The sequence below is a fragment of the Xenopus tropicalis genome, chromosome 5 (assembly GCF_000004195.4).
Source record: "Xenopus tropicalis strain Nigerian chromosome 5, UCB_Xtro_10.0, whole genome shotgun sequence".
Lineage (NCBI taxonomy): Eukaryota > Metazoa > Chordata > Amphibia > Anura > Pipidae > Xenopus > Xenopus tropicalis.
This window is the reverse complement of record NC_030681.2, coordinates 117,718,775-117,733,804: the sequence shown is the minus strand read 5'-3', so window position 1 is coordinate 117,733,804 and position 15,030 is coordinate 117,718,775. Positions and strand designations below refer to the sequence as shown.

The window sequence follows — 15,030 nt, the reverse complement described above, 5'->3', positions numbered from 1 at the left end:
TTATAGGAGTGCTCATCCGATTCAGACAAGAGCCTATAGCAGTAATGGCCGATATCCAACACATGTTTCATTGCTTCATTGTCCGTGAACAGAACAGAAATTACCTTAGGTTCCTATGGCATAGGAACAATGACTTGAATGACAAGGTTATAAACTACCGAATGAAAGTGCATGTATTCGGGAACAGTCCTTCACCTTCAGTAGCAATCTACGGGCTGAGAAGAACCGCCCAAGAAGGTGAGCAAGAGTATGAAACTGATGCTCGTCATTTTGTGGAGAAAAACTTCTATGTGGATGATGGACTTAAATCCTTTCCTACAGAGGAAGAAGCCATTGACCTTCTACGAAGAGTCCAAGAAATGTTGTCTGTTGCCAACCTTAGACTCCACAAGATCATCTCCAACAGCAACAAGGTAATGAAGGCCTTTGACAAAGATGACTACGCCACTAACTTAAAGAATCTTGACTTAGGGTCTGAAGACCTTCCCATGCAGTGCAGTCTCGGCTTGCTCTGGGATATCAAGCAAGATACATTCACCTTTCAAGTGTCAACCTGTGATAAGCCCTTCACAAAAAGGGGAGTTTTGTCAGTAGTCAACAGCATCTACGACCCTTTGGGATTTGTAGCTCCAGTCACAATCCGAGGAAAGTTTCTGCTGAGGCAACTCCACTACCTGATAATAAGCTGAAGGCATGGAAAACATGGAAGAATTCCTTAAAGGCACTCCAAAGTCCCCAAATCCCACACTGTTATACATCTATTTCCCTAGCTTCTGCTAAAAGAAAGGAAATTCACATATTTTCAGATGCATCTGTTGAGGCAATTGCAGCTGTAGCCTACCTTCGTCTTACTAGACTTGATAATAGACCTTCTGAGGGATTTCTCCTTGGTAAGACTAAGCTGACACCGAAGTCTGGGCACACTGTTCCAAGGCTTGAACTCTGCGCAGCTGTGTTAGCTGTAGAAATGGCAGAAACCATAAAGAGTGAAATGGACACTGTGATCGATTCCTTTGACTTCTACACTGACAGCAAAGTTGTACTCTGGTACATTCACAACCAAACCAGACGGTTCTACATGTATGTCAGCAACAGAGTAGAACGTATCCGAAAGTTCTCCACACCACAACAATGGCACTGCATTTCAACTAATCAGAACCCAGCAGACCATGGCACTAGAGCATTACCAGCAAATGAACTTGCGAGGTCAAACTGGCTATTGCCCCCAGATTTCTTATATGATCAATCTGAGTCCAGCCCTACTGACGTCTTCAACTTAGTGGGTCCTGGAGTTGACAAGGAAATCAGACCTGAAAGTATTACTCTTTACACTACTATAGATCAGACGAAAACACTTGGATCGCACCGCTTCCAGAAATTCCCCACATGGTCATCTATAATCCGTGTCATTGCACGACTGAAACATATTGCTTGCTGCTTCAAGGGTAATTCTGGAATGCCACTTGAGTGCCGTGGTTGGCACATTTGTAAGAATCATCCCACCGTTGAAGAAATCTCTCATGCTGAAGAAACTATATTTCAATGTGTGCAACAGGAGATCTACACAAAAGAGATCAACCTTATCACAGGAAACTGCAAGGTTCCCAAAAACAATCCTCTTCTAAAATTGAATCCAATTATTGATGAACATGGGTTGTTACGAGTAGGAGGTAGGATTGGGAAATCCAACCTTTCCAGCAAGGAGCAAAATCCAGTTATTGTTCCTGGCAGTCACCATGTAGCTGTCCTTTTAGTTCGGCATTACCATGAACAAGTGAAGCACCAAGGCCGACAGTTCACCGAAGGTGTTGTCAGATCAGCAGGTCTCCTGTTTCATCAATGCACTTCGCAGATTTTTCGCCATTAGAGGTCCCGTCAAGAAACTCAGGTCTGACTGTGGAACCAACTTTGTTGGAGCCTGCAAGGAACTGCAAGTTGATAATTTCTTGAAAAACAGTGGATGCTCATGGGTTTTTAACCCTCCTCACTCTTCCCACATGGGAGGTTCCTGGGTCCCTGTTGTTAGACTCAGGTTCTCGACTTACCCACGAGACATTGACTACTCTTCTAGCTGAAGTTTCTGCGATAATTAATGCAAGACCACTTGTGCCAGTGTCCTCAGATCCGGATTCTCCAACAATATTGACTCCTGCAACTCGTCTAACCCAGAAGGTTGGCAACATCCTACTACCACCTGTGGACTTGGACTGATATAATATTTACAGACGTCAGTGGAAGCAGGTTCAACATCTGGCCAATGTATTCTGGAGCCGTTGGAGGATGGAATATCTGCATACCCTTCAAAGCCGCCATAAATGGCAAGAGACTAAGCCAAATCTTCAAGAAGGTGCTACTGAGAGATAAAGAAGTTTCTCGCAATGACTGGCCAACTGGACTTATTGTCAAGGCCATTCCCAGTGAAGATGGGAAGGTGAGGAAGGTCGAAGTTAAGACTACCAAAGGAGGTACAACTAAAATCTTCTTCAGACCTGTTACCGAGGTGGTGTTGCTTCTACCTCGTGAAAAACATTCTTCAGGTCAAAGCAAGACTCCTGAGACCTGAAACTGTTTATCCCTTGGATTACAATTGTCAGTTGACAGCTGTCAGCTGAGGTTTGACATATTGTGGCCTCTCTGACTTGAAGATGGGTTGTTTTTTGTTGTGCTACAAGAACTTCTGTCAAGAGAACCTACGGAGACTTCTTCAAGCAACATGTTTGCTATGTTTATTGTTGTTTGCCTTATTTTTCAGGATCAAGGAAAAATTTGTTGAGCTATGAACTTAATATTAGACTAATGTTGGTATAATATTAGTGAAATCTAAAGATTTCAGGCAGGGAGTGTTGTGTCCCACATACATGTGTTATGATGTTCATCAGCTAGTTTGCCTGTAGCTAGTTTTGTCCCTCTCTCCTCCCATTTAGTCTCCCCTCCCACAGTCAGTATCTTTTCAGATAAGTATCTGTAAGCATGTGCTGCATCTATCTCTCTGTACCTGGTAAAGCTACTTCGTTTTGCCCTATGGAATTTGTCACTGTAAGATCTGCACTGCAAGATTAAACTTCTTCAAGATCTTCATCCGTGTCTTCCATTGAGTCGCCTATCTGTGGATACTGCCCTTATGTAAGTTATTGCCATTCCATTGGGACTTGGGACAGTCTAGAGATCAGTAATTACATAGCCACAGCAGCTGAAACAGAATAGTCCAGTTTCAAAATATAAACAAAGAAATAAGTTACAGGGAATAGGCGTGTCTTTCCACAAATGAATCACTTGATGTTGAAAAGAGCATATAATTGAAAATATGTCTTTGCACAGATTTTGTGGGATAACACTACTAACCGCTTCTCTTTCACTTTCCATCCAATATATAGTTTGAAGGAGAACTACTACTTATCTTTATGACAAATGTGATGCAGCAATTTTATCCTCTTTCTGCTAGTTTTTTCTTTAACTTGGTAGAATTTGTTTTTTGTATTTATGCTGAACATTTGATCGGCATGTCAGGTGACCTGATGAAGGAGTTCTGCCTGAAATGCTCTGTGTGCCTTGGCATAGGGTTGCCACCTGTCTGATTTAGAGCTGGACAGCCTGGTTTTCGGAAGAGTGGTCCGGCCCATTTTTCCTAATTTTGAAAACCGGACAAGACTCTTCAAAATTGACATCATAACCCTGACCCCGTGATGTCATGTCCCCACCCTGTGACATCACATGCCTGCCCTCACCTGCCCAGATTTACAGCAACTGTAAGGTGGCAAACCATGATTCAGTGAAACTGTGGATGCCTCCTGTATGTGTTTATAGTCTTATGTGTGGTAAGGTTTTCTTATGCATCAATGTGGTGAAATGAGCGCACAGCACAGTTTTTTGTGGGGGACTCTGTAATAGGTCCACTTTTATATAAATTACAAAATACAACCATCAAATTTCAACCACTTTAATAGGGAAATTTAAACTGCTGCCACACTTACAGCTTTGAGGCTACACTAATTGAATCACATAGTCATGGGGTCAACCTGAATGAAAATATTGTATTTGTTGGATGCCCAAAAGTGCAGCCAATCAGATTTTACCCTTTGACTTTCAATGGAGGAAATTCAACCTGCTGCCATTCTCACAGTAATAACGCCAGGTAACTGTGATTCAAGTTTTAGAAAAAACAGCCAATCAGCCAATCACATTTTATTGACTTTCAAGGTTAGAAAAGTGGGTGGAGCCACCAACAGCCAATCACATTTATTTAATTGATTTCATTGGGGAAATTTTAACTGCTGCCATTCTCACATGTTTAATACCAGTGTCCCCAACCTTTTCACGGTTGGCTACTGGAGCACTAAGGTTAAACATTAGGAAAAGTGTGCAGAGCCACCAACAGCCAATCCGTTTCCACTCATTACATTTCATTGGTTTATTTTAAACTAATGCCATTATTTAAGCATTAATTCCAGGGCTGTTAAACTTTGCAAAGTTAGTCACTGGGTATTTGTGGTTTAATGTTAGAAAGTGGGCGGAGCTACCAGCAGCCAATCACAATTTACCTATTTACTTTTAATGGTGAAATGTACAATACTGTCAGTCCCACAATTTTTATGGCTGAGTCCCCAAACTTCAAAAATAGGAAAAGTGGGTTGGGCCACTAACAGCCAATCAGATTCAATCCATTTCATTGGTTAACATTTAAAATGCTCTCATTCTCACACTATTTATGCCAGGGTGCCCAAACTTTGCAGTTTGCTCACTCTGCAAATTTTTTACAGTCTATACATAGACTGACCTAAAGCTAATGTGAGACTTAAGTGGATTCACTGCTGGTGTAAAAAATTAACCTCCCAACTACATCTTATGGTTCCCACTGACTTCCATACTCTGCTTGCACTATGCTGCCTGTTTGTGCCATACACACACGCAGCATAGGGCAGACAGTACATACAGTGACACAATGCTGGCACTGCTCCTACAGTCTGTCTAAGGTGTGAACAGGTGAACAGTGTGGGTGCTTACAGTTTGAGGTGTGAACTATGCAGGCACTAAAAAGTGTGAACAATAATGGTGATTACATATATAAACAAAGAAATAAACAAATAAAATTAAAATCCTTCTTCATTTTTCTCCCAGGATCCCATTGAACAAAACAATTGCACAGACACTGAAAGCTTCCTTAAAAAGTACTACTTACCTGCAGCATACACCATGGAATTTGTAATTGGATTCATTGGCAATTGCGTTGTATTATTTGGATATATTTTTTGCCTGAAAAACTGGTCAAGTGGAAGTGTTTATCTATTCAATCTATGCATATCAGACTTTGCTTTCCTCTGTACACTCCCGCTGTTGGTGTTCAGTTATATACATGAAGAATGGACATTTGGAGATTTCCTGTGTAAATGCAACAGATATTTACTTCATGAAAATCTGTACACAAGCATCCTTTTCCTTGCCTTCATCAGTATTGACCGTTACATGCTAATAAAATACCCCTTCCGAGAACACATTCTCCAGAGGAAGAGTACAGCTATTATGATATCCCTTGGAATTTGGATTTTGGTGTCACTCGAGATATCGCCTATTCTTTCTTTCATAAAGCAAGTCGAGATCAACAATGTCACCATATGCCTAGATTATGCAAGCTCTGGAGAAGCAACAGGGAGTCTGATTTTTAGCCTTTGTCTTACTTTTATTGGATTGGTTATTCCTTTATGTGTAATATGGATCTTTTATCTGAAAATGATGTGTTTTTTAAAAAATAGAAATAAGCAGCTGCCAAATGGGGCTTCTTTTGAGAAGCCTGTAACAATTGTAGTCCTTGCAGCAACTATGTTTTCCATTTTTTTCACTCCATACCATGTTATGAGAAATGTAAGAATTGCATCTAGGACAGACTCATGGACAGTAAGTGAATGCTCATCGATGATCATAAGCTCAGCATATACTGTTACAAGACCAATAGCTTTTTTAAACAGCATGATTAACCCAGTGTTTTATTTACTGATGGGTGGCCATTTTAGAGAAATGTTACTAGCCAAAATCCAACACTTATATAAATCTCTAAAGTGCACATTCAATTCAACATGAGCTTAATTAACTTGCTGTTTCTACTACTATTCATGCACAATTTTATATGGATATGTATTTAGCTACTCAGTTTTCTAATGAAGCAATAGCATTTTCATCCATATATATATATATATATATATATATATATATATATAATATCTATGGTTTTGTTAAAAGGAGAACTAAAGCTCAACAAAGAATGTTTACAAATGCCATAGTTTTGGGCTTCTGTACTAGGTCTGGGCCTATTATAGTGACTGAACTCCAATATATCATTGTCAAACTTGTGAAGTGCCACTCAAATATTGCATAAATTGTGCAATATTTCATGCTAAAAATGTTATAAAGGATCTTTTAAAAGGATCTGTAGGAATGCATGCTGGCTTAGTGGGTATGACCATCCCTAAGGCATGGACTGGAAATATAACAAGCCATGATGTAATTGCTGTTTTGTGTGGATCTTGAACAAGCGCAAGGTCTCCACATTCCTTCAACAGTGAAACAGTACTGTATGTCTTTCTGAAACAGGCCCAAGTAGCTCCCCATATACACTGCTGCCAATTGCTGGTGTTAGACTTTTAGAACTTATTTGGTACATATTGTAAATAATAGATTTACAGTAAATAGAGAAGCAACAGAATAGATTACAGGAATTTCCCAACTTGTTTAATGAAATAACTGGATAAGACCACTTGAAATGTAAATACATGAAATATTTCCTTTGTTTTGATGCGCTTTCCTTCATTAAAGGTCTAGTTTTGCCTTGAAATTTTAGCATGAGAGAAAACCATTTAAAATCCAGAACAGAAGATGAATGGGACATGGCTGCTGTCGAAAGAGACGCAATAAAAGTAGCAATAACAATAAAATTGTGACCTCACAGAACAACATTTTTGTGGCTGCTTGGGCCTGGGTGCCTTACAACCAGCTGACATTTTGAACTAGAAGTTGGAGAGAAGCACAATGGAAAGACATTATTCATAACCATAAAAACCAGAATGGTTTAATAATAATGGGTCAAACTGTAACATACCATACTTAATGTTAATTAAAATGTAAGCTTCGATTTTAATATTGCATTAAAATGTTCAAGTGGCATTACTGTGTATAAAGGAAATTATTTTATACTGTATTTGTTATTCATATTAAAGAGATATAATTTCATTGTGTTGAGTGGTACATTTAGATTTTCCAGATGTTATGCATGGAATACTGCAGTACTGTTACATACATACCTTTACATTGTGAGCAGGGCCCTCTGATCCTAATTTATTCTGTAACCCTTGTGTGATAAATTATCAAACGTATGATGTATTTAGAATCTGGAGTTATAAAAGTCAATGTATCATTTGTTATCAATATACTGTATATATACTGTGTGCATATATCAAATTATTGTTTACTGTACAGGTATCGGACCCCTTATCTGGAAACACATTACCCAGAAAGTTCAGAATTACAGGAAGGTCATCTCCCATAGACTCCATTATAATCAAATAATTCACATTTTTAAAAATGATTCCCTTTTCTGTAGTAATAAAACAGTACCTTGTACTTGATCCCAACTAAGATATAATTAATCCTTATTGGAACCAAAACTATCCTATTGGGTTTAATTACTGTTTAAATATTTTTTTTTAGTAGACTTAAGGTAGAAGATCCGAATTACAGAAAGACCCCTTATCTGGAAAACCCCGGGTCCTGAGCATTCTGGATAACGGGTCCCATACCTGTACAAGCTAATTGAGGCTAATGGCACATGAGGCAGTAAAGAGAGACTGAAGTTTATCAGAGCACAAGCACATGGCTGAGGGCATCTGGGAAACTAAAAATATGTTTAGACCCAAGTCAAAAGTAGTAATAAAACATTTGTTTGTTCTTTTACAAAATGGATTTCAATGCAGGATTCTGCTGAAGTAGCTCTATTAACTGATGTGTTTAAAAAAAAACAGGTTTTCCCTTGACAGCACTACTTTAATGAGAAATAACATAAGTAACACTACAACAGGAATTTGTTACTTGAAATAGTGACTAGGAATGAGCTAAACTGCCACGTTTCACTTGGCTGAAACATTTGCACAGAAAAATTTGTGAAACAGAGAAATTGAGCCAAGGAGTCTTTTTCACAGTGGTTTTTATTACCTCAAATACACTGAAGTCAATTTGTATTTTTACTCGTGCATGAAAAAAAAAATTTCCAGCCAAACTAAATACATGGTTAAATTCTAGTGCTGATTCTCCAAAATTTCTACAACTCGTGAATATGTATCAGACAAACCATTTTGCTCATCCCTAGTAATGACCCTAAGTTCAACAGATAGGCGTTACATATAGTTACATAGATAGTTACATCAAGTTCAACCCTTCCAAGTAAACCCAACACACACAAACCTATACTGTCCTATCTATACACTCACATACATAAACTATATACAGTATACCAACATCAATACTAACTGTAGATATTAGTATCACAATAGCCTTGGATACTATGCTTGTTCAAGAACTCATCCAGGCCCCTCTTTAAGGCATTAAAAGAATCTGCCATCATCACATCACTAGGATGTTAGAAATAAGGGCATGAAAGAAGGTGCGGGTGACACAATCATCTTACAGTAGAGGCTTACAAGCAGGTAAAGAGCATAAAGTTTCCTGGCTGCATTATTAACCATGTTATACTGTATAAAGAGTTTATATAATTGTGTTTTTATGTGATGATCATAGTTTCTTCATCCTAACATGGTCAGATATTGCCCAGATATTTATAAACCAGGTTTGAAAATCCCTTGCGGTGGCGGCTGCATCTGCACTTTGATGCGGCACAATTTTGACAGTCCTGCACAAATGGTTGACCCAGGGATCAAATGATTAGATCAGCCCAATTTGCCCAAAAACACAGGTGGCAAATCTAGACAAAGCTTCACTTGTTTGGAGAGGTCACCAAACAAACAGATCTTCAAGTGTATGGGCATCGTGAGTATTATTTACTTTTACTCTTTCCAGTTTCTGTGTAGCCATGAGCCCAGGTTTGCACATATGAGCTTTAAAGATTACAATAGGATAAAAATGGATGTAATTCGCGCTTTTCTATTCATATATAGATGGTGACAGAACAGATTCAAAGAAAATATTTTCTTATTCTAGTATTACTTTTTATGGTCTTAGTGACATATGTTTAGTGTGATCAATAATTATAAGTGAAAGTAGACGGAGTCATTTATACCAGTTGTAATCGCGCACTCTACCTTCTAATGTTTATTTCTGTTAAAGTAATTATTGTTTTTTGTTTCTGCAGAATGTTATCTTCCATGAACTGGGTCCATACTATCTCTTTAACTTTATCATTAACATGACACGTGGAAATATAAGCATTTTTAATTAAGTAAAAAAACTACTATTTAGTTCCCCTTTATTTAAATGCCCATGAAATCCCAAATCCCCTGATGGGGCCTAAATGCTTTTCACTGTTGTCCATGCACTCTCCATGCACACGTATGTATGCAGACCTTATTGGCGTATTATAGGAAAAATTCTATCCATCTGCAGTTTCAGACTTTCTTATTCCTGCTAAGATTTGTACATTTTGGAAAAGCTGAAGCTTATAGGGTTTTTACTGTCCCAGGAAATTAAGAAATGGGACAGTGCCAAAGGGAAAGGTAATTAAAATTAAATTGGGTTGAATATACAGCGCCAGATTTCACTATAGGGCCTCACCACAAATCCAGGCCTGTGAATATGCCCTTTACATTTCTGCTCTTCTTATGGATTCCAGTTAATATTACTATTGTCAGTTTTCATGCTGGCAGTTGAACATGTTCAGCACCACAATTGTTAGTTGGAATTATTAACCAACCATTACTCAAGACATGCAAATGAGGCAGCACATCAGCCCAACCCACTTACACACATAAGGAAAGTCACAGATCTGCCAGCAGATCCCGATGAGACTTGTGGCTTGAGCATCGAGATACCTGGCTGCCAGAATGGTAAGATATATCACAGAGCTTTTAATGGAGGGTTTATCATTCTTTAAATTAGGTACAGTCTCCCTATGAATAGAATACCAGTGATCATAAATCTGAGCTCAGGTAGCCGACATAAAAGTAATAAAATATAAATTGCTATTTGCTAATAATTATTCTGTAATTTGGATGTGTAGCAGCAATAGTGAAATGACTTTGGTTTAGCTTGTACACATCTGAAAATGTTTCCAATTTTAATGTATTATATAACAAATAATTACTGAGACTCGCCCCTTGTATTATAATATTATGCTTTTGTAACATTCCTGAGGTTTCCTCTGCAGTGAATTATGCGTTAACCCACTTTCATTAAAGGTACTCGTGTCAAGATGCACTCCTTGCACTGTATAGTTGTGTTTGGGGCCACTCCATTCTGAATTAGGTGCATTTCATGCCTATTGAAGAAGGTAAACCCTGTAGCTACTGCCACCTTCTAACCAGCCGGTAACTCCAGGGTTCCCTTCAGTGCCCTGCATCAATAGGTGCACACATCACTTGCGCATTGAACACCCAAAATGATGCCAGACAGACTTTGGAAATATTTGGTTCAGTTTGTGACAAATTGCATCCATTTTGGAGAATTGGAACACAACTCCAGTATGTGCAGAGCCATTGGGTTAAGAAAATTACCCATATGCATCCAAATTGATGCCAACATTCTGAGGAGAAAAGGTTGTGGCACTTGCACTTGAAATTGCACTTGTGGACTTAAATAAGCTTTATGTTCTTTTATTTGTGTAGTTAATAAAGGAGTTATTTCAGGGTCAAATTAGATTAATAAAACAAATATCTTTATTCACTTATTATCTACTGTATGTAGAAAGGCCATTTTTCAGTGCAAGTGACTGAGGGAGCAAGGTTTTTGCAAAATCTGCACCAAACCGTGTAGACTCAGCACCAATTTGGCTGTGTACTGGCACCCACACAATGTTAATCTGTTGTAGGAAATGTTCACAAGAGCTTGTGCTTTCATCCAAATTCATGTGAATTAATCAGCTTATCTCTGCTTGCAAAGAGAAGAGAAGCCATGTGTGTGTTAGAGAAAACAGATGTGTCAAAAATAGAAGATTTTAATGCATGATTTCACCTTGTCTAAGTCTTCAGGAAAGACCTAATGTGGCCTAAACTTGAACTGAATTTGTAAGAGAAGGAACAGCAAAATAACTAATCACTGGAGAGAGCCAAGTTGTTGGACAGCTCCAGTGATTCTAGTCGCTTACCTGTTACCCCCAAGCTGGGCCTCCTCTTCTAAAAAGATATACACCTGGTACAGTTTACTGAGCACCTTGCTGCCATTTCCTTTCTTTCCTAGAAAGGTGAATACAAAGTGCAGATGTTTTTTGTGCATGAGCTGAGGTGCCACTGAGGAGAAAGGAGAGCTCATTACCAGTGCTAGTTAGTACTCCTTTACTTTAGTGTCAGTGGAAAATTCTTTATGGTTATAGCTGAAGATTTGAATCATCTTTCTACTAAACTTAAAATGATATAATTCACACCTTTTTATTTTTAAAGAACAGTGGTTAAATAAGAAGAACTGTTTTGAGCAGGAACAGGGAACCACAGTGATACCTTTTTCTGCTTTTATGGATATGTATTTCACTTAAAGGACATGTAAACCCTGAAACCAAATAAAATTAAAACTGCTCTGAGTGCTCTTCTAAGCACTCTTTAGTGCATGGTACAATGCACACCCAGGGTTATATGACTCAGATTAGTTAACAGTAGTTTGCAGACTGAGCTGGTAATTTCTAGTTGCCCAAATGATATCTGAAAAAATCAAAAAATGGCAGAAGTATTTTGTATTTTTTTTTCATTTATTTATCCTTCTTCATTTCCCCCAGGTTTCCATTCAACAAAACAATTGCACAGACACTGAAAGCTTCCTTAAAAAGTACTACTTACCTGCAGCATACGCCATTGAATTTGTAATTGGATTAATTGGCAATTGTATTGCATTGTTTGGGTATTTCTTTTGCCTGAAAAACTGGTCAAGTGGAAGTGTATATCTATTCAATCTATGCATATCAGACTTTGCTTTCCTCTGTACACTCCCGCTGTTGGTGTTCAGTTATACAAATGAAGAATGGACATTTGGAGATTTCCTGTGTAAATGCAACAGATATTTACTTCATGAAAATCTGTACACAAGCATCCTTTTCCTTGCCTTCATCAGTATTGACCGTTACATGCTAATAAAATACCCCTTCCGAGAACACATTCTCCAGAGGAAGAGTACAGCTATTATGATATCCCTTGGAATTTGGATTTTGGTGTCACTCGAGATATCGCCTGTTATTATTTTCTTAAAGCAAGATATAATCAACAATGTCACCATATGCCCAGATTATTCAAGCTCTGCACATGCAACAGGGAGTCTAGTTTACAGCCTTTGTCTTACTTTTACTGGATTTATTATTCCTTTATGTGTAATATGGATCTTTTATCTGAAGATGATGTGTTTTTTAAAAAATAGAAATCAGCAGCTGCCAAATGGGGCTTCTTTTAAAAAGCCTGTAATAATTGTAGTCCTTGCAGCAACTATGTTTTCCTTTTTTTTCACTCCATACCATGTTATGAGAAATCTAGCACTTGCATCGCAGATAGAATCTTGGACACTAAGCGGATGCTCATCGATGATCATAAGTTCAGCATTTATCATTTCTAAACCAATAGCGTTTTTAAACAGTATGATTAACCCAGTGTTTTATTTCCTGATGGGTGACCATTTCAAAGAAATGTTACTAGCCAAAATCCAACGCATATATAAATCTCTAAAGAGCATATTTAATTCAAGATGGGCTTAATCAACTGTTGCTGTTTCTACTATTATTCATGCTCCATTGCATATGGATATGTTATTGGCTTCTCAGTCTTCTTCTAATCAAGTAGTGGCATTTTCAAGAATATATATATATATATATATATATATATGTATATATATATATATATATATATATATATATATATATATATATATATATATAATCTCTAAAGTTTTGTTCAAATGAGAACTAAAACAAAGAATTTGTACTAGCCCTGGGCCTCTTACAGCGACTGCACTGAACTCTAATCCCTAGATTGGGGAGTATGAACATTCCTAAGACATGGCCTGGAACTATAACTATAACAAGCCATGATGTAAGTGCTGTTTATTTGGGTTTTGAACAAGCCCAGGAGCTACACAGACCTTCAGCAGTGAATATTTGTCCCAAGCGCCCAAGTTCTCCCCATATCCAATGTGTGGGGATCCCAGCACAGGTTTAAATATATAATATAATTTGCTTGATATTAGAAATCTATAATATTGATATAAGTTATGCTACTGATTGTGCTAGTTATATGTGTCATCTATAGAGGATAATTCATACATGTGGAGCCCCCCCCCCCCTTTTTATAATTCTGCTTAAGACTTTATGGGTCGCGGGTATTTTTTAATTACTCAAATGTTGGCAGTGATACAATAAATAATGCTTTTTAATTTGGCTTGATTTGTATATTTTTGTGACACCATGTAGGGTTGAAGTTTGGTCTAATATTACATATAACAAAAGGACACCCTGCAGGTGGAATCGTTTAGTATTTGCATTATCATTATCCAATAGCATTTTTTAGATATAATTGTTAGCTCCCCATATTCATTACTGCATTCCTTACTGACTTATTTAATGAAAAACTGGAAAACTCCCTAAAATATAAATACATATGAAATGTTTACTTTGTCTTGATGCTCCTTCTCCATTAAAGGTCTAGTTTTGCTTTAAAATTAAGTTTTAGCATGTGACAATAATATTCTTGGACAATTTGTAACTGGTCTGTACTTTTGCATTTTTCAAATTCTTTAACCTTTTGTTCTGAAGCTCTCCGGTTAAATTGCTATTTTTTTGGTAGGTTCCCTCTTAGGCTAACAAATAGAGAGCCATTTAAAATCCAGAACTAAACATGAATGGGAGATGGCTGCTTTAGAAAGATAGGTAATAAATGTAGTAATTACAATAAAACTGTAAAATTGCTGGAGCCTGGGAGTTGAACAACCAGCTGACATTGTGAAATAGAAGTTGGAGAGAAACTGAATGGGAGGGCAATTAGTTCACAAACATAAAAAAAATGAAACATTTAAAATTGAAGAACAGTTAAGGAGTTAAGAATGGATCAAACTATTACATTGTACATTGTATATAAAGGAATTTCATTTTGATTTCAATCTAAAGAAATTATCGAAGCCACTGCTTCTAGAATCTGCCATTCCCCGTCTCTTCACGGTGAGGGCACAACATCACGGTCCTTACAACAAAGAACAGCCTTCGTTATACAATAGTCAGTCCTTGGTATCCGCGTAAGAACCACTGTCTGTGGGTTGTCTCTTTGCGGATTTCCTCTATTCTGCAGCATGCTGTTCTCGGGGGGCACCAGGATGATGTCACAAGCCCGACACGTTTATAAATGCAACTTTTGCTGAAAAATTCCAAGAACTGTGGGCATTTTTTTTACTGCAGCTTTTTTTGCAGTGACTTTTTTCAAAGCTACATATGCTAAGTACATTGGGGTCTATGGGTGGTTTTTCTTGGCAACTTTTTTTAGAGGTTTCTTTTTTCACAGCAACTTTTTCTATGCAGAATACAACATTGGTCTATGGGTATTTTTTACGGCAGCTCTTTTGTGGTGAAAATTGACACTTTAATTTTTTTCGTAAAATTATTTGCCAATGCCAAAATGCTGAATTTTGAGGCAAATCCATACCTGGGGAAATAATTGCTCATCACTACCCACAAGCTGTGTATATCTAACCTATGTTGGGTTAAAGGGAATATACCTTATAGATGAATATTGTGTGGTGAAAGTGTTGACAATACACTTGTAACTTTCCCTATAATTTTGTGACACAAAGGGTGTTCTAAAAATTAGAGAAATACTGCACTATATTATAACTCTTCTTTTGTATGTGGTGTCTTCTCCT

At 37.6% G+C, this 15,030-nt stretch overlaps 2 protein-coding genes across 2 annotated transcripts; both read left to right on the top strand.

The window, feature by feature from the left end:
- Positions 1-2,257: 2,257 nt before the first annotated feature.
- Positions 2,258-6,072, top strand: LOC100485409 (succinate receptor 1). Its single transcript, XM_012963235.2, has 2 exons — positions 2,258-2,431; positions 5,116-6,072. The coding sequence occupies exons 1-2, from the start codon at positions 2,258-2,260 to the stop codon at positions 6,070-6,072; spliced, it is 1,131 nt and encodes a 376-aa protein (XP_012818689.2).
- A 758-nt stretch (positions 6,073-6,830) lies between these two features.
- On the top strand, positions 6,831-12,880 carry LOC100485135 (succinate receptor 1). The gene is made up of 2 exons (XM_018094034.2): positions 6,831-6,905; positions 11,918-12,880. Exons 1-2 carry the CDS (start codon positions 6,831-6,833, stop codon positions 12,878-12,880), a joined length of 1,038 nt encoding a protein of 345 aa, XP_017949523.1.
- The last annotated feature ends 2,150 nt before the right edge of the window (positions 12,881-15,030 follow it).